The sequence below is a fragment of the Camellia sinensis genome, chromosome 3 (genome assembly GCF_055761805.1).
Source record: "Camellia sinensis isolate YWXY chromosome 3, ASM5576180v1, whole genome shotgun sequence".
NCBI lineage: Eukaryota > Viridiplantae > Streptophyta > Magnoliopsida > Ericales > Theaceae > Camellia > Camellia sinensis.
Window position 1 is genome coordinate 53210441 of NC_138963.1, and position 20758 is coordinate 53231198.

At 35.6% G+C, this 20758-nt stretch overlaps 1 protein-coding gene across 1 annotated transcript; it reads left to right on the plus strand.

Moving 5' to 3' along the window:
• The first annotated feature begins 3286 nt into the window (after positions 1-3286).
• On the plus strand, positions 3287-10518 carry RIBA3 (monofunctional riboflavin biosynthesis protein RIBA 3). The gene is made up of 7 exons (XM_028232077.2): positions 3287-3436; positions 3548-3854; positions 7945-8163; positions 8494-8819; positions 8905-9034; positions 9135-9431; positions 10062-10518. The coding sequence occupies exons 1-7, from the start codon at positions 3378-3380 to the stop codon at positions 10320-10322; spliced, it is 1599 nt and encodes a 532-aa protein (XP_028087878.2). The 5' UTR covers positions 3287-3377; the 3' UTR covers positions 10323-10518.
• Positions 10519-20758: the final 10240 nt, after the last annotated feature.

Genomic DNA, 20758 nt, shown 5'->3' on the forward strand with positions numbered 1-20758 from the left:
CCTCCTCCACCTGAGCGTCATTCTATACGGGTAAAGCAACATTCTGTTCTTCTCTATGATTATATTGTTGGTTCTACTGCCTTTTGCTCTCACGAACCTACTTCTTATCGCGAAGCTTTTTCTCACCCTCTTTGGCAACAAGCTATGACTGATGAACTACAGGCTTGCAAACAAACTCATACCTGGGATGTGGTTGATCTTCCTCTTGGCAAGCATACTGTTAGTTGCAAATGGGTTTATAAGATCAAAACTCATTTTGATGGTTCCATTGAGCGTTACAAAGCTCGCCTTGTAGCCCAGGGATGTACTCAAGAATATGGGATTGATTATGAGGAAACATTTGCTCCTGTTGCCCGTCTTACTTCAGTTCGTAGCTTACTTGCCGTTGCTGCTGCTCGCCACTGGAGTCTTTCTCAGATGGATGTCAAGAATGCATTTCTTAATGGTGATCTCACTGAGGAAGTTTATATGCAAACCCCCTTCTGGTTTTTTTGTTCCATCAAACAAAGTTTGCAAACTCCGTCGTGCTTTGTATTGTTTGAAACAAGTTCCTCGTGCCTGGTTTGCCAAGTTCAGTCTACCATTTGTGACTTTGGTTTTTCTTACAGTGCCCATGATTCTGCCTTGTTTATCCGTAAGAAGGAGCGTCGTACTATTCTCCTTCTCCTCTATGTGGATGATATGATTATCACTGGAGATGATACAGTGGGTATTTCTAGTCTCAAATAGTTTCTCCATCGCCAATTTGAGATGAAAGATTTGGGTTTGCTTAGCTACTTCCTTGGCTTGGAAATTTCTCAAGATTCCTCTAGTTATTTTCTTACCCAAGCCAAGTATACTTCTGATCTCTTGGCTTGTGCTAGCCTTACCGATTGCAAGATTATCACTACTCCTGTTGATCCTCAGACTCGTCTTACACCCCTTGACGGTCCCCTATTGTTTGATGCCACTTTATATCGTCAGCTAGTTAGCAGTTTATCTATCTCACAGTTACTCGTCTAGATATTACTTATGTTGTTTACATTGTCAATCAATTTATGGCTGCTCCTCGCTCTCCACACTATGCTGCTCTGATTCATATTTTGCGCTATCTCAAAGGAACTTTGTTTCATGGTCTTCACTACTTCTCTCACTCTTCTCTACAGTTGCATGCATTTTCTGATGCCGATTGGGTAGGGGATCCTACTGATCGTCGTTCCACTACTGGGTTCTGCTTCTTCTTGGGCAACTCTCTCATTTCTTAGCGTAGCAAGAAGCAAACTCTTGTTGCTCATTCTAGTACCGAGGCTGAGTATCATGCTCTTGCTGACATTACTCAGGAGCTTGTGCGGCTTCGTTGGCTTCTTTTTGACATGGGTGTTTCTCATTCTGTTGCCACCAATCTTTATTGTGACAATCAGAGTGCTATTCAGATTGCATATAACGATGTCTTCCATGATCGCACCAAGCATATTGAGATTGATTACCACTTCATACGATAGCATGTTACTAGTGGCCATGTTTGTCTTCGTTTTGTTACCTCTGCTGATCAGACCATCAACCTCTTCACCAAAGCTTATCTTCCAGGACGCTTCTCTGATCTTCTCTCCAAGCTTAAGTTGATATCTGACTTACCATCTTGAGCTTGAGAGAGGGGGGGTGTTAGATATATATTATTATTTATACTTATCTAATTGTATTGTAGATGTATCTCATCTCTTTTTATCTCTTTCTTTTTTTCTATATTTATCTAGGTTTCTTCTCAGCCTATAAATACAGGCTTCTTGTATTTCATTTAATGTATTCAATATAGAGTTTCTCCTTTCTCTTCTCTCTCTACTTTCATAACATTGGGGACCAAAATCTTGGTCGTCAAAGATAAAAATTAATTTTTTGTTTTTCATTCAGCGACTAAATAATTTTAGTAGCCAAAACTAACTATACAGCGACTAAAATTTCTTTTAGTCGTTGAAGATACATTTTTGGTGACTAAATTGTTGGTCGCCAAAGATAGAAATTATTTTTTTATTTTTCATTCGGCGACTAAATAATTTTAGTAGTCAAAACTAACTATACAGCGACTAAAATATTACTTAGTCGCTGAAAATAAATTTTTGCCTATCAACACCTTGGTCGCCAAAGCTAAAAAGTAAATTTTTATTTTTCATTCGATGACTAAATAATTTTAGTAGCCAAAAGTAACTATACAACGACTAAAATTTTTGTTTTGTCGCTAATTGTGATATTTTTAGCGACTACATTTTTTTTTTGTCGACAATAATCAATATACCTCGACTAAAAAAAATAGTAGCTAAATCTTGTACTTTTGCCGACTAATATAATGTTTGGTCGTCAATTCCACAACTTTTGGCGACTAAATTTTTTTTAGTTGCCAAAAGTGTAATTTCCTGTGGTGTAACACTCCAATCAATGTAACACACAAAAATTCTTTAGTATACTTTTCTAAAATGTAATACTCCAATATAACATACTAAAAAATGTCGTAGTGTATTTTTCTCAAACGTAATAACGTAGCATTTCAAAAAATGTATTTTTTTCCAAACGTAACACTCCAATGTAACACATTAAAAAACTCATTAGTATATTTTTTCTTAAACGTAACAATGTAATATTTCAAAAAAACTCCTTAGTGTATTTTTTCTAAACGTAACATTACAATCAATGTAACACAAAAACTTTTTAATATATTTTTTCCAAATATAGCAATCTAATGTAACACCAGAAAACTACAATAATAGAAATGTAGATTTCAACGCTCGATAACCAACACTTCAGCCACTAATCCTTTTAAAAAGAATCTTTCACACCTTACCTTTTCATTTTTATCCCAAAAACGAATCAAAAAATAAAAAAAATGAATCACAAAAAGATATTTACTTAACTCAAATTGCACCAAATCAAATAAATACTACTTTCCAAAACAAAAAAGACTAATTAGTTCATAAAAAAACTCTTAAAATTAAATGGAACAACATTTCCCATACAAGATTTATGGGTAAATTTTCAATACTAGAGGCACAGAATTTAATTAATTTATTTATTTTGGTATAACTGAGTTTTTTTAGTTATTTATAAAATATGATTAATTTAGACCACACAGTACATTTTTTGTGTTTTTGTTCATGTCCATTATTTGTGCGCAGTCACCGTGATTGGTATGCATGTTGTTGTGAAGTATCGTACGATTCTAGTTAGACAGTTGATGATTGGATAACACACAACAATACAACATACAATACAATACAAACCAGTGCTGACACATCCCAATCCAGAACTTGAGGTGGGTTTTCTTGCTTTTTTTACATCACATTCACAATTTCAAATTCATCCCATCAAACACACACACAAACACAAGAACAACAACTTAATTCTTCTTCATGGATTGCGTTTTATTTCAGCACCCACTGTTTCCTCACATCTTCATCACCTCAAGAAGGTACATAACCAAATTCATTACCAAAAAATAAATAAGCTTCTCTTCCTCTACCCCAATTCCCATCAAATTTATACTATCTACAAGCTTATACACATTGTGTTTCTGTTTCAGATTTCATCGATCTTTTGCAGCTCCTCAGAAGAGTAACCGGTTGCTGAATTCGGTGTGTTGGGCAATCAGGGTACATGGAATTGGAGCCCAGAATCTTTTTGATGAAGGTTCTCTGAAGGGAAATGAAAATGGGCCTTTGTTGGGTGCTTTGGAGGATTCGTCTTTGGCTCCATTTGGGACTCTGGATGCTGAGATTACACCAGAAACCATTGATTTCTTTGTCAGTGATGCCGAGGGCGATCCTGACTGCCCTTCTGAAGGGTTCTCTTCCATTGAGCAGGCACTTAATGTGTTGCGCCAAGGCAAGGTTGGTACACTTAATTGCATAGTGTTCTTCAGTAGATTTTTTGTTTACTTGAATTTCTTGAAATTTTGTTGGTTGAATGTTGTGAGGTGTCTACACTTAGATTTACTATAATGGGCATTTCAGGGAGGGCCCGAGTTTTTTTGGAAGTATTTATTGTATTGTTCAGGTATATTTTTTGTATGATAATGTAACTGTTAACATTTACCATCACTTACCACCAAATTACCATCACCTACCACCACCTACTCCTCACCTACTCCTCACCTACTACACTCACCCTCTCCTATATAATGAGCCACTCACCATTTGTAATATATAAAAGAAACATACACAACATCAATATATCAATCAATAATACATCATTTTTAACATGGTATCAGAGCAAGGTTAAGAGTTTAGTATTTTTTTTTTTCGCGTCACCGGCGGGCGGCAACCTCGCCTTGGCCGCCTGCCGGACCTCAACCTAGTCCGCCGGACCTCTACACATACCTTCTCTCCGCTGCCACAAAGTCCATAGCTGAACTCTTCTCTGCCTCACACATATTTGTTCTCTGAGCTTCTGTTGTTTTTGACCATGCTCAGAAACTCTTCTTTCAGTTCAGAAGCAAGCTTTTTTTTTGATGAAAGATCGGACGGCATGAACAGCATCGGGATCTGCAACTTCCATCATGTCCATAATCTCTCCTTCACCCGGTAGAGTTACTGCCTTAGCAATGAATTCCTTGTCTAAGCTCGAGTCACAGAGTATGCATTTCAACCCGTGCACAAGCTGTGGATTTAGAGCCAATGGTTTATTTTGTTGGAAATCAGCAGCTAGGCTGAGCAACAGCTTCCTTGCCAATATCTGTCCAGCTTCCCAACGGTTGAACTCATCTGAATCATGAGCAAGAAGGAAAAACAGATCACTGTCATTGAGATTAGAATCAAGTCGGATAGGAGCACTATAACCCCGCAAGAAAGACGGAATTGGCTGCTCAGATATATCAGAGAACACAAATTCTTCTTCTTTCTTCGTTATTTTAAGAACTGTAGTGTGGCCAAGCAGATCATAACGTGCGACAGACTCCAACTTTCCATCATGATACACAGAAGAAAAAAGCCATGTTCTTGCCACTTGAGTCCCGCTCTCCAACCCCATGTTCTTGCCAGAGATGGAATGCCAGTTGCCTTCTCCATAGAGTCCCAAGAGCCTACACCTGTGCATTTTTTTTATTATTCTATTTTTTGACAACCCATAGAGTCCCAAGTCTCTCTCTTCTTTTTTCCAACATAATCATCTCTCCCACACTCACACACACACCCACGGGATTGACAGACAGCACTTTCTGATGCCACAATTTTTTTATTCAACCCCACTCCACTTTCTCTTATTTTAATATATCTCTATATATATATATCTATGTTTATTTTATTATATTGCACAGACCATCATCCTCTTCTCTCTCTCTCACTTTCACGCCCACGGTTTTGATCAAACCCAGCATATAGTTTCCAAGCCACCCATGTGGGCTTGTCCCCTCTTATTATTATTAAAAAAAAAAAAAAAAAAAACAGGCAGACGACGAACTTGCACACCACATTCCTTTTATTCATGTCGGGGCTCCCGTTCACAATTTTACATCAAAAAAAAAAAAAAAAAAACAACCACACCCACAGGCGGGATTTTTTCTTCTCTACTCGACCGTCGGTCTCTTCTTCTTGCCTCCGTCATGGCCGGCCCTTGACGGTGTTGCCTCCGTGTTTCCCAAACCACCAAGCAAGTTTCCTCCTCCCTGCTCCTCCACTACAGCATATGGTGGACCTCCAAATCGGAACATCATGGTGGCCTTCCGCTTCAGCTCCTTGTTTTCTGTCTTTAGCACACTTATCTCTGCTCGCGCATCCTTATACATGCGTTGGAGCAGAGCCAGCTGGGAGTTTAACTGTTGCACCTCATTTGTCCTGCTCTGCAGCCAGTGCGACAAGTTTGTGACCGCAGTTATGGTTTCCACACATGACTTCAGAGTATACTGATTGGCCTCAATATCAGTTTGCACCGCTATTTTTTGCTCCACCGACCGCATCGGAAAGTTCAACGGAGCAAAACCAGAGGTGTTTGGTTGAGGTTCACTGGCCACCGCACCAGTTATTTCTCTTGTGGGCTCGTTCAGTTCTGGAAAGAGCGTGAGCAGACCACGGGAAGAGGAGGCCATGTTTTGGGTAGCTGGACGGGAAGAAGAGGTCATGTTGCTGAGTGTTTCAGAGACGGGTTGGTTACAGAGTATTACAGAGTTTCTCTCTCAGGCAAGGAAGAGTTTTTCAGAAGATTTTAGCAGGTTTTCTGCCTCAGCCTCCGCATTGATTTATATAGAACATGACGAAGAGGCCGACACGCGCACTGTCGCTCACGTGCCTCGCCGCGTCTCCGGCTCACCTTTTGATGGCTCGACGCTTTCTGTCGGGCACGACTTTTGATGAAGTGGGCGCGCCTTTTGAGGGCGTAACTTTTGATGGCATGCCTTTTTATGGATTGGGCACGCCTTTTGATGGCACGCCTTTTGACAGATTGGGCACACCTTTTGAGGGTGCGACTTTTTAAGGGTCTGACAAGACTCTGTAAACTGTCCCGACATAGATTCCGGTTAGTTTCTACAAGGGTCCGACAAGACTCTGTAAACTGTCCCGACATAGATTCCGGTTAGTTTCTACAAGGATCCGACAAGACTCTGTAAACTGTCCCGACATTGTTTCCGGTTAATTTCTACAAGGGTCTGACAAGACTCTGTAAACTGTCCCGACATTGATTCCGGTTAGCTCCTTCATGGGTCCGACAAGACTTTGTAAACTGTCCCGACATTGATTCCGGTTAGTTTCTACAAGGGTCCAGCAAGACTCCGTAAACTGTCACAACAACTGTCACAACATTGTTTACTACAACGGTCCGACATGACCCCATAAACTGTCTTCTACAACGGTCCGACATGACCCCATAAACTGTCTTCTACATCGGTCTGACACCGCCATCCAGTGTCCTCTACATCGTTATGACACCCCCATACAGTGTCCTCTACAACGTTATGACACCACCATACAGTGTCCTCTACAACGTTATGACACCACCATCCAGTGTCTTCACCAATGGTCTGACACGACCATACAGTGTCTCATATCCTTTTTTATTTTTATGTATTTTCTTGTTTTGTTACTCTCTCCAAACTCAAGTTGGTTAGTTTCTATCCTCCTTGAGTTTGCGGGGGGCTGTTAACATTTACCATCACCTACCACCAAATTACCATCACCTACCACCACCTACTCCTCACCTACTCTTCACCTACTACACTCACCCTCTCCTATATAATGAGCCACTCACCATTTGTAATATATAAAAGAAACATACACAACATCAATATATCAATCAATAATACATCATTTTTAACAATATTATTGAAAGGCTGAATTGAGAGGGTCTAACTAGCGCTCTGTTTGCTTTGACGCACAGAAAATATTTTTTAATAAAAACATTTTCTGCACTAAAAAAAAAATATATTTTCTTATGTTTGGTTGCAACTTTGAAAATTATGTGCTAGTGGTGGTGGCGGGATGGTGTTGGGGAAGGTGATGGTGATGACGAGGCGGTGGCAGCGGCTGCAACATTGCTAAAACTTCAGCCTCAAAAACATTGACCACCTTTCAAAACTGAAAAATATATTTCCGACAAAATAAACTTGGTTTTCTGTTAACTTTAGGTTTGAATTTTGTTTCCCATCGTATCAAACACCTTAAAATGTAGAAAACCTTTTAAAAAAAATATTTTCCAGCCAAATAGACGAAGAGTAAGTTAAGAGAATCTGAGATTTGTAATTCTTATTATGAATGGTGAATTTAATCTTCCTCTCCTCCATGGTCATAGGCACATTGTTGAATAACATATAACTTGTGTTATGTGTGTTTGATTTATTTTTCATTACTGTTTTGTGGATTAAAACCCTTCAATTATTGGATAACACATAAGATATGTGCTTATACAATTGACTCTTTTGGTTAAAGTTCTATAAAACTTCAAGCATCAATGGAATATTTGCTGATCCGATTGTGCAAATTTATGTGTTAGTTTGTGATTGTTGTAGATGATGAAAGTGGAGATGTTGAAGGAAACCTTGCTATGGCAGCATCTCTTACAAGTCCTGCAGCTATGGCGTTTATTGTTAAGCATGGATCAGGGATTGTTTCTGTCGGCATGAAAGCGGAGGATCTTGAGAGACTAAAGCTCCCTCTAATGTCACCTGAGGACAAAGATGACCCATCTGCTCCCTCTTTTACAGTCACAGTGGTATTAATCTAGCTCAATTTTATAGTTGTTAGTGTTCTGCCAACTGCAAGCCAGGAGTCTAAAGAAAGTTGCTGATGATACTCTTTTTCTTTCCCATGGGAATCTAGCCCATGGGAAGTGAATTGAACCTTGTGATTGATACATTATTGGAATTCCTTTGGCAGACCAATAATAAATGATGCATTTGGTTCTTCCATTGTCATGTGTATTACAATTCTGTTCTTAAACATTTAGCGCTTCTTTGTCACGAGATATACCAGTTCTATCTGAAGCTAGCTAGGAGGGCATCGCATTGACTAGTTAATCATATACTCAAGTTTGGCTTTGTAGGATGTGAAAGCGGGCACATCTACAGGGGTATCAGCTTCAGACAGAGCAAAAACTGTCCTTGCTCTTTCATCTGCTAATTCTAAGCCAGAACACTTCAGAAGGCCGGGCCACGTGTTTCCCCTCAAGTACCGAAATGGTGGGGTTCTAAGGAGAGCTGGTCATACCGAGGCTTCTGTAGATTTAGTCATGCTGGCTGGCCTTTCTCCAATTTCTGTTCTTTCCGCTGTTGTTGATGCAGATGATGGTTCCATGGCCTCTCTGCCCAATTTAAGAAAGTTGGCCCTTGAACACAGCATTCCAATTGTTTCAATCACTGATTTGATTAGGTGCGCTATTCAAACAAGTCATTAAGGTTGTCTTTAAAGACCTTAAAAGAAATTCTAATCGACTCATTGTGCATTGTGCTTGTAGGTATAGGAGAAAAAGGGAAAACCTGGTGGAAAGGACATCTGTTTCGCGTTTGCCTACTAAATGGGGTCTGTTTGAGGCCTATTGCTATCGCTCAAAGCTGGACGGAACAGAGCACGTAGCAGTGGTGAAGGTAATAATGTAACATTCCCGTAAGTCAATCTTGATACGGTTTGAACACCGGTTTTCCATTCTCCTGCTAAGATATTTTTGTTTGCTTCGAATTTCAACAGGGAAAAATTGGACACGGACAAGATGTCCTTGTAAGGGTTCATTCCGAGTGCTTGACTGGTGATATTTTCGGGTCAGCTAGGTGTGATTGTGGAAACCAGTTGGCATTGGCGATGCAGTTAATCGAACAAGCTGGAAGGGGAGTTCTTGTGTACCTTCGAGGTCATGAAGGACGGGGAATTGGCCTCGGTCACAAGCTTCAGGCCTATAACTTGCAGGATCAAGGTCATGACACAGTTGACGCCAATCTAGAACTTGGATTTGCTGCTGATACTCGTGAGTATGGGATTGGTGCCCAGGTCAGTTCGATGAACGTTCCTTTCCTGATTGGTATCTTTTCTGTTTTCTGTTTTTAGTTTCTGAAAAACTGTGTATTTGGGGAAAAATCTGCCACACTTGTGGAAGTGACAACGAGCTGAACCAACTCCAATTTTATCACTTTGTGAACCTGCAAGCAAAGACAGTGAGCCCTTGCCAGTTGGGGTGTCCAGCCAGAGGGCACCCCAATGCTTAAGTCATTAGACTATAGGTGTAAACTCTCATAATAACGATATGAATGTTTAGATTGCGTACCTTTGCCCTTAGTCTGAACGTGCTGCTTATATTACTTGAATTGGCCATTCTAGCACCCACCTGCTCACATCGCTCTGCCCTAGGCGGGTTCATTTTCCTTGAAGAGATGAGCATAACCCCACATTTTGTGGACTTTGCCCAATCCCTTGCTTGGGCTTGGCCGCCCGATCAGCATACTTGTCTGGACGCTTGACTAGATACACTGTTCGGTCATTTAGCCATGTGTCCTGCTTGGCTGAACAGTGTGGCTGTGTGGAATTAGCTTCCATAGAAGCACACAAAACTTGTTTTGCTTTTCCATGATCTTAATTTGTCCTCGTTCATATTGTGTACTTCTTTTCCTTGATACCAAACAGATACTAAGAGACATAGGAGTAAGAACCATGCGCTTAATGACCAACAACCCGGCCAAATTCACCGGTTTAAAGGGCTACGGCTTGGCTGTTGTTGGGCGCGTTCCTGTCTTGACGCCCATTACTGAAGAAAATCAAAGGTATTTGGAGACAAAGCGTACCAAGATGGGTCATATATATGGATCTGATATACAGGAACCATTGGCTGGATTCATCAGTCCAAATGTAAATAATACAAACTCATCAGTACAAGAGATTGAATGATTCTTGAACAATCTTGAATTTGATGAGGCAGTTCTTGTGGTCATATGGAGTTCAGTTCTATAGTTGTTTTTTTGTTGCTGATTACTTAAGACTCAGTATCTATTTGATTATCTTTTTATACAGATTTGTTACGTTATTCATAGTGTAAAGGTTTTTACAGATATATAATATGATTCTGTACAGAGATTTTGGCAGAGACTTTGATCTAAATCAATGGTTTGAGATAATTTTTACTCTCCCCCAAATCAGTTGTATTGACTTTCTAAATCTGATTTCAAGAACGTTTTATACAACTGATTTTCTAAGTCGTTTTCATCGCATGGTAACTAATTAGCTGATGATTTTTTTCTCTTTTGACATTATTGGTTTTATTATTACAAGAATCTTGGAACTGTGAGGCTCCAGGACTGCTGAAATATTGTTGTCTTAGGTTGTGTTTGGATCTTGTATTTCTAGAAGGGAAAAAAAATGGAAGCAAAAAAATAAAATAAAAAAATCATTCACTTTCCTTCTCTTTTCCTTTCTATGTATAAATCTCTCTGCAAATCCAAGATTCAAACACAGTGTTACTACCATGAGATTAGACTGAACAAGGATTAAGTAGACTTCAATTTTCATCTCATCGATTACTCTTTTCTTGATATATCTTTTCTCACATTTGGTAATCCCAAAACAATGTTTCTGGGAAAAAGGTCTCAGAAGCGTTGGAAAACAATTTTTCTACATACATAGAAACCGATAACAGAACCAGAAGAGGGTTTTGTATCTGGTTCTATGGTCGGTTTCTGTTTTCCTAGACAGATAACTCTCTATGAATCAACTGGCTTGTGTATCTATTCTAACTGAAGAAGTTTGTAAGACATGTGACCGAACAACTTGATAGTGCATCGATCTATCTTGTACGAAATCTTCCCTCCTCAGAGTCTCAATCAAACTGTACACAGAAACCGAAACACATGATCTGCATAATGGACAGGTCGAATGAGTCTGGAACCAAATGTCAATGCACGAAACATGAAAAACATGAGAACAGTTTGGCAAATGTTTCACCCATTCGCCTTCCTCAAATTCAGCCAAACAAACCGCGCAATCTGGCTCGCTTTCCCCTGATTCTTTCTCCTCCTTTTTCGTGAACCGCGTTGTAAGATAAAATGATAGAGAGAGAAGGAGAGAGAGCAAAATGAATAACTCTGTATTTCTGTATATTATTACAAGAAGATGAACACTCTCTTTATAGAGAGGAGATAACAGCATAGGATGCTAAGTTAGACGCCGAAAGCAAGAAACATTACATATTATATAATATAAATGACAACTAGCTATGCTTTACTTTACAGCTTTTCTGTACACTAATAATACTAACAGCTAATAACATATAATACATTAACAACCCCCCTCAAACTCAAGGAGGATAGGAACTAACCAACTTGAGTTTGAAGAGAGTAACAAAACGTGAAAATAAACTGACAAATAAAATAAAATAGGATAGGAGACACTGTATGGTCGTGTCAGACCGTTGAATGAGACACTGTATGGTCGTGTCGGACCGTTGTAGCAGGACAGTTTACGAGGTCATGCCGGACCGATGTAGCAGACACTGTGTGGTCGTGTCAGACCGTTGTTGTAGAAGCTGACCGGAATCAATGTCGGGACAGTTTACGGGGTCATGTCGGACCGTTGTAGCAAGATTGTGGTGGTGCACCAAGGGGGGCGACTTAGGGAGTGCGCCATGGGGTGGCTTGGGTGGTTCCCATGGTGTATAACCATGCTTACCAGCTTGAGTGGTTCGCATGGTGTGTAACCATGCTCACCATGATATATGTATAACCCCCCTCAAACTCAAATAGGTGTGAAGATAGAAACCTATTTGAGGTTGAAACAAATGGATTGATAAAGAGGAGCAAATAGAGTTTTGTTTTGTTTTGTTTTGTTTTTTTTTTTTTTTTTTTTTTAAATAATAATAATAATAACATATAATAATAAGCAATGAGGGGAGAGACACATGCTGGACACACACACAGAATACACAGGACACAGAGAAAAGAAAAAAAAAAAAAAAATAAGAGAAAAGAAAGAAAGGTATTCTATGTTGGGGAGAGGAAGGCGGTGAGTGGCGTGCAAAAGGTGAAGGAGAAATGATGGGTTGAAAATATGTAGGGTCAAAAGTGGTGGTGAAAGGCATAGGAAAATTGATTAAAAATAAATAAAGAAGTGGGGATGGATTCAAAAGTGGATACTGTCAGCGGAAAACATGAGTGTAGTGATTATTTGAGATAATAATAAGAATAATAAAAAGAAAAAGTGAGACCGCGTGGGGTGCGCGTGTTTTGTTTTGTTTTTTTTTTTTTTTTTTAATTTTATTTTATTTTATTTTTTGTGTAATAATAATAATAATAAAAATATATATGTATAGAGAGAAAAGAAAAGAAAAGAGAAAAAAGAAAAGAAAGTGAAGCAATGTATATATATGTATATGGTTACAGATGAAAATATAGATAGAAGATAGGATGATGAGGTGGTGGGTGGGAAAAATAGTAAAGAATTTGAAGAGATAGTGGGTGGGTCATGAGTAGTCTCGTGGGTGAGATATAAAAAAATAAGGAAAAGAAAAGAAAGGGGAAGAGAGTGGGAAACAAGGGGTGGTGGTGTGTAAAGTTTGAAAAGTAATGATGAAATGTGTGTGCCTCGTGTATGTAAAGTTTGAAAAGTAATGATGAAATGTGTGTGCCTCGTGTATGTGTGCCCAGCTGCCCCCCCTCAAAATGCAACCCGAGAGAGAGAGATAAGAGACCCAAAGAGAGAGAGAGCTGTTATGTGTGTCCCAACAAAAACAATATTAAGAAGAAGAACTTGTTAATAAGAAGAAGAATCAGATGCCAAATCATCAGCACAAGAAGGCGCAGAGCCACCGTTGTTGTAGTACTACTAGTGTTGCTGCTAATTGGCCGGCCGGCGATAAAGGCCGAGCTGTGATTCCTAGTTGTGATCATGCCTATGCTGCTGATCACTGGACGAATAAAAGGCTGGTGCAGACATATTGGTAACTTCATCTTATCAGGCAACCATTCCAGGATTCCTGTCCATTGAAGAAAGTGAATTGTTATTGAAAAAGAGTGTGAAACTGGCTGTTGATGCGCGTGATAAGTTCTGGGATGCCAAGAATAGAATTTCTGGGCATGGCTATAACAGGGCTTTGGTTGCAGCCTCTATTGGAAGCGATGGAGAGAGATCGTCAGAACATGAAGATCTACTGCGTAGAAGTAACTGCTTTGCCGGGACGCTCCTGGACGCTCGTGGTGGGATGAATCGCAGAAGATACAACATTGTTGTGAGGCTTCCAAGAAGGAAACTGAGAGTGATGAAGATGAAGAAACAAAGAAAGAAGAGTTTCTGGTATGTGTTTGTGGTATGTGTTGAAAAATTCCAGCGGGCAGCGAAGGCAAGGTTGCCGGCCGGCTGCCCGCCGGAAAGAAAGGAGTATAGGCCTAAATCTTATTGCTCTGATACCATGTAAGATAAAATGATAGAGAGAGAAGGAGAGAGAGCAAAATGAATAACTCTGTATTTCTGTATATTATTACAAGAAGATGAACACTCTCTTTATAGAGAGGAGATAACAGCATAGGATGCTAAGTTAGACGCCGAAAGCAAGAAACATTACATATTATATAATATAAATGACAACTAGCTATGCTTTACTTTACAGCTTTTCTGTACACTAATAATACTAACAGCTAATAACATATAATACATTAACAGTGATGGGAAGTGAGTGCATAACGCAAGAATCAAGGCCTCGGCTCTGGAACTGGAGGGAAGGGTCGTCACGATTGTTGGCCTCATCTAGGAGTCGGGTTGGAGCACGGTTTGTCGATAATCTTTGAAATGTGCAGCAGTGTTTTAGTATTTTGCAGTAAGTAAATAACAGGAAGATTAGGCAAATGACGGACAAGAAAGTGACCAGTAACGGACTCCAATGTGGATTTTTTAGGGTCGCAGATGGGGTCGGAGTCGAAGTCATGTTGTGATGAAATTGTTTAGATTCTTGAAGGGTTTGTGCAACTCTTGGAAGATAGAAAAGATGACATATATCTCATTTTTTTAGTTACTACAAGTTTAGTAAGATATAAAATTAATGTAGATTGTTGTTCTCATTGAACCTTGGTAGATTGAAGAATTTTTATTTTAGGAGAATATATTAATATATTGTGAATGTTTCACAAATTCTATTATCATATTCTAAAAAACAAAACATGTCGATAAATACAATGAATGCATTTGATCGTGCATGTTTGTAGGGAGATTGAAGAAGTTGGACGATCAAAACAATGCGATACCTAGGTTGGTGACAATTTTTAGGATATAACTAACCACTTGCATCATTCAAATCTAAAACATATGTCCTTTTTTGTCATTTTATTTTTTGTTTCATATTTGAATTTTTTATTTTTATTTTTTTATTGCCCTTATTGACCATCTTACTCATCATTTTCAGCATGTCACAGCAAAAATGCAGAGAGGGTGATCCATTTCTTTGTCACCGCAAAAAGTGAGGGACTAAACTGTTCTGTTTCAAACAATAGGAACCGAAATAAAATTTTAATTATAGTAGTTCAAAGTGTAAATAATCCCAAAATTATATAACATTTGTTTATTTTTTTTCTCATTTTAAAATTTCGAGAATATGTAAATATCAAAACTGGGTGGGATTGAGCGAGATCCCACTTGGGTGTTCCAAAAAAACAAAAGAAGATCTCATTTGTTGGATTGTGCGGGTCGCGAGGGGGTTTTAAGTATAATTTGGGTTGAATTTGAGAGATGCCCACAAATGAATATAAATTTGTGAACACACTAACTGAAACCGATGAGATTTTTTTTTAAGATGTACCCTAGTAATTAATCTCGTAAATCTTATATATTCATATGTACTAATTAATTTTGTGAGCAATTTTTTTTTTGTTCCTATAAATTCAAAGATTTTTGATTGATTCACTTAGGGTGGGTGCAGGTCGGTTGCGATCACAAAACCTTCAATTCGTTATCCGTCCGCCAAATTGGCGAATTGAAGAAAATCAATCTGCATCCGTTTGTCAATTCGGCGGATGTGGATTGAGCGGATTGACGGATAGATGCGAATCGGTTTGACAGTTTAAAATTTTATAAATTTTCGACATAATTCAACTTGTGCACTTCTTAAAAAAAAAAAAAGTATTACAGTCAATTATTTAAAAAAGTATTACAATCACTGCATGCCTCATTCAAAGAAAAAAAAGTTTGAAACTTTAGAATATGATAATCACTGCATGCCTCATCCACATATTACAATCACAGCATGCATTATCTACATAAAGTATTGCAATATGTTATTCTTAAAATATAAAAACATTTCAAACCTCCAAAATCATGAATAAAGCAGTAGTAGAGATTGTATGTCTCTATATTATTACATCTATATCTGTTTTTGAAAACAAAAACCAACCAGCATATATCATCTTTTTTATTTATTATTTTTAGAATTAGATTTAAAAATCAAAAAATATAGATAAATAGTACCACTATAAAAAATTAAAGTTTCAAAGACTAAAATTTAGGGACAAAATTATTTTTTAAGGGCCAAATATTTTTGTTGCGAAAAGTGTCATTATATTTTTAGCAACAAAAATTGGACATTAATGATGAATTACTGTTTTTTTTAGACCAATTTTTTTGTCTCAAAAAATAAACCATTTTGAGACCAAATTATTATCCCCAAAAGTGTATTTATTAGTAACATTTTTAAAATTTTGTCGCTAAAAGTCTTATTTTTGACTTTCGGGGCGATCTTTTAGCGATTATCCTCACAACGATAGAAATTGGTCCCTAAATATCTTTTGTAACAAAATTTTCACTTTTAGAGACCAAAAATGGTCTCTAAAACTCTTATATGTTATAATGTACATTTATTTTTTTTAATTCAAAAAATATATTCAAGGTGAAAACTCTTTTTCAATTGAAAATACAAACAGAATATCTAAACAAATTGAAAACATAAAATTTTACAAATTATTAGAGGTGCTCGCGGTTTGGTTGTAGCCAAATGAACTTCAAATTCGCCATCTATCCAAAACTAGGCGAATTAAAAAAAATCAATCTGTAACCGTCTGCTCGTCATCACGTATCCATCCAAAATGCAATAGATCGGTTCAATTCGACCGATTTAAACAGATCGATATATCCGTTACTCACCTCTTCCACTTGAAATTTACTTGGAATGAATGGAAATATAAACTATACAAGTTTTGATTGGTTAGACTAGCCAAACAAACAACTACCATTGCGTGATGCAGAAGTTTCCAAGAACTGTTAGGAGATTAAAAAAAAAAAAAAAAAAAAGAAAAAAAAAAGGCAAATCACACTCAACATGAAGCATGGTACTCTGAAAATATTATCATATAACTACTGGTACAATGATGACGACAGTGTCATTTTCTTCACTCCATTTTTGTCAATGTTTTGATGCAATGCATTTTCTTAGCACCTCACATGGACAAGAAAATGTGTAGGTCTTCTTACGATATTTTTCTTTTGAATTTTAACAATTTTGTCTTTAGATTCAATATTTTCTTCACTCCATTTTTGTCAGTCTTTTGATGCATCTTCTTAGCACCTCACATGGACAACAAAATGTGTAAGTCTTCTTACGTTATTTTTCTTGTGAATTTTAACAATTTTCTCTTCAGATTCAATGGTGGTCCAGTCTATATGGTACCATATTTCTTCTATTAGCTAAGTTATTATTATCGGTAGTGCTACATGTATTAATTAATGTACATAAAAGTGTACCAACTAGTGTTATGTCATTATTACTGACCTCACCTATTATATAAATTATAAATATTCAAAACCTCTAACATTATGCCACATATATTAATTGGTAGATATATCATTATTCAATTATTATTATTATTCCCATTTATTTGGTGCATTAAGACATTTATTGACGGTTGCATTTGAGGTGGTCAGAAAACACAGAGCTCACCGAGAGATTATTTGGTTATCTGTGAGCAATATTTCACGCTACGTAAGTTAAAAAGACAATTTTTTTTTTGATTTTTTTGATTTTTTTTTTGAAAAAATGTATAAAAAATTTGAGAAATAATATGACCCAAAAGAGATTAAAAATAAAAAATAAAAAATTACTTTTAACTCCTGCCAAAAGAGGCCGATATTTGTTAGGTGTCTTTTAAAATCCCCATATAAAGTATTAAGTTCTATTATTTTAATCAATAAAACTCATTGTTGGGACAATGGGATACCATATGGACTTGCTCTAAAACTACTTAAATATATATATTTTGTAAGGGAATGGCTTCTGTCCAGTCCTTAATCAGACTGGACCGTGGAGGCCCACCATGGGTTCCATTTTGATAATCTGAACCGTTCAATGTGTAGAACTCATCGAGTACTATATGCCTGTAAAAAATCACGTTGATCGGATATCGATAGCTATGTGATCAAAACAGATTTTTGTCAATAGCTAATTTATTCACCGTCCATTTTTTTTTATACAAAACTGATTTGATCACATAGTTATCGATATCTGATTAACGTGATTTTTTATAAGCATATAGTACTCGACGAGTTCTACACATTGAACGGTTCAGATTATCAAAAAGGGATCCGTGGTGGACCCACATTGGCCCAACAACACGGTCCAATCTGATTAAGGACTGGACAGAAGCCATGCCCTTTTTGTAATAATTACAAAAAAAAAAAAAATCTTGAGATTTGATCTTTATAACAAAATAGGTTAGATTTTTCTTATGTTGAGATTTTAACATGAGAGAATTGGATGGGTCCATAGGATCCATCATGAGTCTCGTTTTGATGATTTAAACCGTTCATTTTATAGAGCATTCAATGTATGCTATCCTTGAAAAAATTTAAGGCGATCCGATGATTGTAATCCTTTCATTTTGTCGCATTTTATCTCTAAAAAAATGAATATAGTTAATTTCAAAAATATATTTGTTGTTCATTTTTGTAGAGATAAATGCGATAAAATAAAAAAAGTTATGATTATTGGATCAAACTAATTTTTTTATGTATAATATATATTGATAGTTCTACAAAATAAACAATTTGAATCATCAAAACAAGACGTGGTGGGCCTTATAAACTCTCCCCAAGTTCTATGTTGAGATATCAACATGAGAAAAGCCCAACCCTAACAAAATAAACCCTAAATTTTTAATTTTATTAATTTAAATATTAATCTTTTGATATATTTTCATTCTAAACAATTTGCTTAGTCTTGTTAATTAAAACAGATGAAAAAATAATATTTTAATTATTAGACTCAATATAAATATACATAAAATGTTTAAAATATTTATTTTTATTGAGTTTAATGATTAAAAAATTTATTTTTCCGTTGATTTTACTTCATGGAAATAGACAAACGGTTCAAGTTAAAAACAAATAAAAAATTTAAGATTTAAATTGATAAAATCAAAAATTAAAAATTCATTTTATTACTAGGGTTTCAAAATGTGATTTTTATTTTTTAAAATTTTTTCTTCCTTCCTTTCTTCTGTGCAAACAAAGGATAAAAAAACTAATTAGTTTCCACCTCATACAGAAACAATTGTCCAGACTAAAACTTTAGCCAATTGCCAACATCGATGTGATGAATGTTTAAAATTAAAAAATTATTATAAAAAGTTAATTAATTATTTTTATGTTTTTTATAAAAAGTTAAAATGTTATTAAAAAAATCAATTTCTAAATAAACTTTAGACCTCGTTTGTCAATAGGTTAAAATAATGAAAAAATCACTACAAATTATCACATTACTTTCTCTAATTTTTTATACAACTTTTCTTAAAAAATCAAAAAATTAACTAATAATCAATTCCCATACGAGTTCTAAAACTAGGAAAAAGTTACTAAAGAAAAAAAATCATTCAAATAGTGGTTAGATTATAAGGTATATAGTATAAATTTAAAGTAAATATAATGTAAGTCACAACTGTAATGAGTTTGATTCACACATTTTGTGAAGTGTTTTTTCTTGATAACATTGTTGGAGAATACTATTTTGAGCTTAAGGTTGAAACTGGAATATGGAAAAACAAAAAATAGAATTAGTGCCATTTTATTAGTGCAATAATTTTGTTATGGTGAGAATACTAATTTGTTTATATGTAGGTATTTTTAACATTTTATTTATTTATTTGTTTTATAATTTTAAAAGTTTCGAAGTAATGACTTACATAAACTTAAAAAAGAAAAAGAAGAGAAATTAGTGAAACATTTTTCTCAAACTTTTAGTAATAGAGATGTTTAATGTTTTTTCTTATTACTTAAGATTCCTTAATTTAAATTTTTCTGTGATGAATTGAAATTTCTCTATAAAATTTCTCATTAAAGAGCTGAAATTTCTATCTTGAATTCTTTTTATGAAAATGTTGAGAGACCCCAACTAGTAAAAATATTATATGATTTTTATCTTATAAAATTTTAATATTATAAACCTTAAACTAACAACTAAAAAAAATTAAAAACTCAAGAATTCGTTTTAGGGATTAAGATTTTATCTTACAATAAATGGTGAGTTATGTTGTTTGCACATAAACCATTCAAAAAAACCATGAATTTGAATTTGAATAATGCATCAAACCATGTAATTGAGATTATTTAAATCCATAATATTTAACCACAAAATTGAAATAAAATTTTCAGATCAAAGTTAAATAATTATGTCATTCAAACCTAAAATGGTTTAGTATTCCCATTTACACCAACGATCGATTTTCACAACACCCCCTCCCCCTCCAAGACAAAAAAAAAAAAAAAAAAAGGAGTAAATTACATTAACAGTCCCTATAGTTGACACTTGTGTCACTTTGGTTCCTGACTTTTCAATTGTGACACATTTGACCCTGAATTTTGAATCTTGTTCTAAATAAGGACAATTGAAGATACCATTATTTAATGTCAATGGCAAAATCATCAATTTAATAAAATATAAACTAATTTGACAAAAATAAATGTCAAAAAAATATTTTTTATTTTTTAAAAATTATTTTTATCCACCAATAATAAAATTATGTAAAATTGATAAAAATTATATGATTAATTTTTAAAAATTAATTTTACATGATCATCATCTAAACACATAATAAAAATTAATTTGGTAAAAAAATATATAAATGTCTAAAAATTTATCAATTTTACATAATTTTATTTTTAGTTGGTAGAAATAATTTTTAAAAATTCAAAAATATTTGTTTGACATTTATTTTTGTCAAATTAATTTATATTTTATCAAATTGATGATTTTATCCTTGAAAAAGCTAATGATATTTTCAATTGTCTTTATTTGGAACAAGATTCAAAATTTATGATCAAATATGTCACAATTGAAAATTTATGGACCAAAGTGAAACAAGTAC

Excerpts from the sequence above, each read along its gene's own strand:
- RIBA3 (XM_028232077.2), top strand. The coding sequence starts at position 3,378 with ATGGATTGCGTTTTATTTCAGCACCCACTGTTTCCTCACATCTTCATC. Across the intron at positions 3,437-3,547 it reads ATCTTCATCACCTCAAGAAG|ATTTCATCGATCTTTTGCAG; the intron begins GTACATAACCAA and ends TTTCTGTTTCAG. Across the intron at positions 9,432-10,061 it reads AGTATGGGATTGGTGCCCAG|ATACTAAGAGACATAGGAGT; the intron begins GTCAGTTCGATG and ends GATACCAAACAG.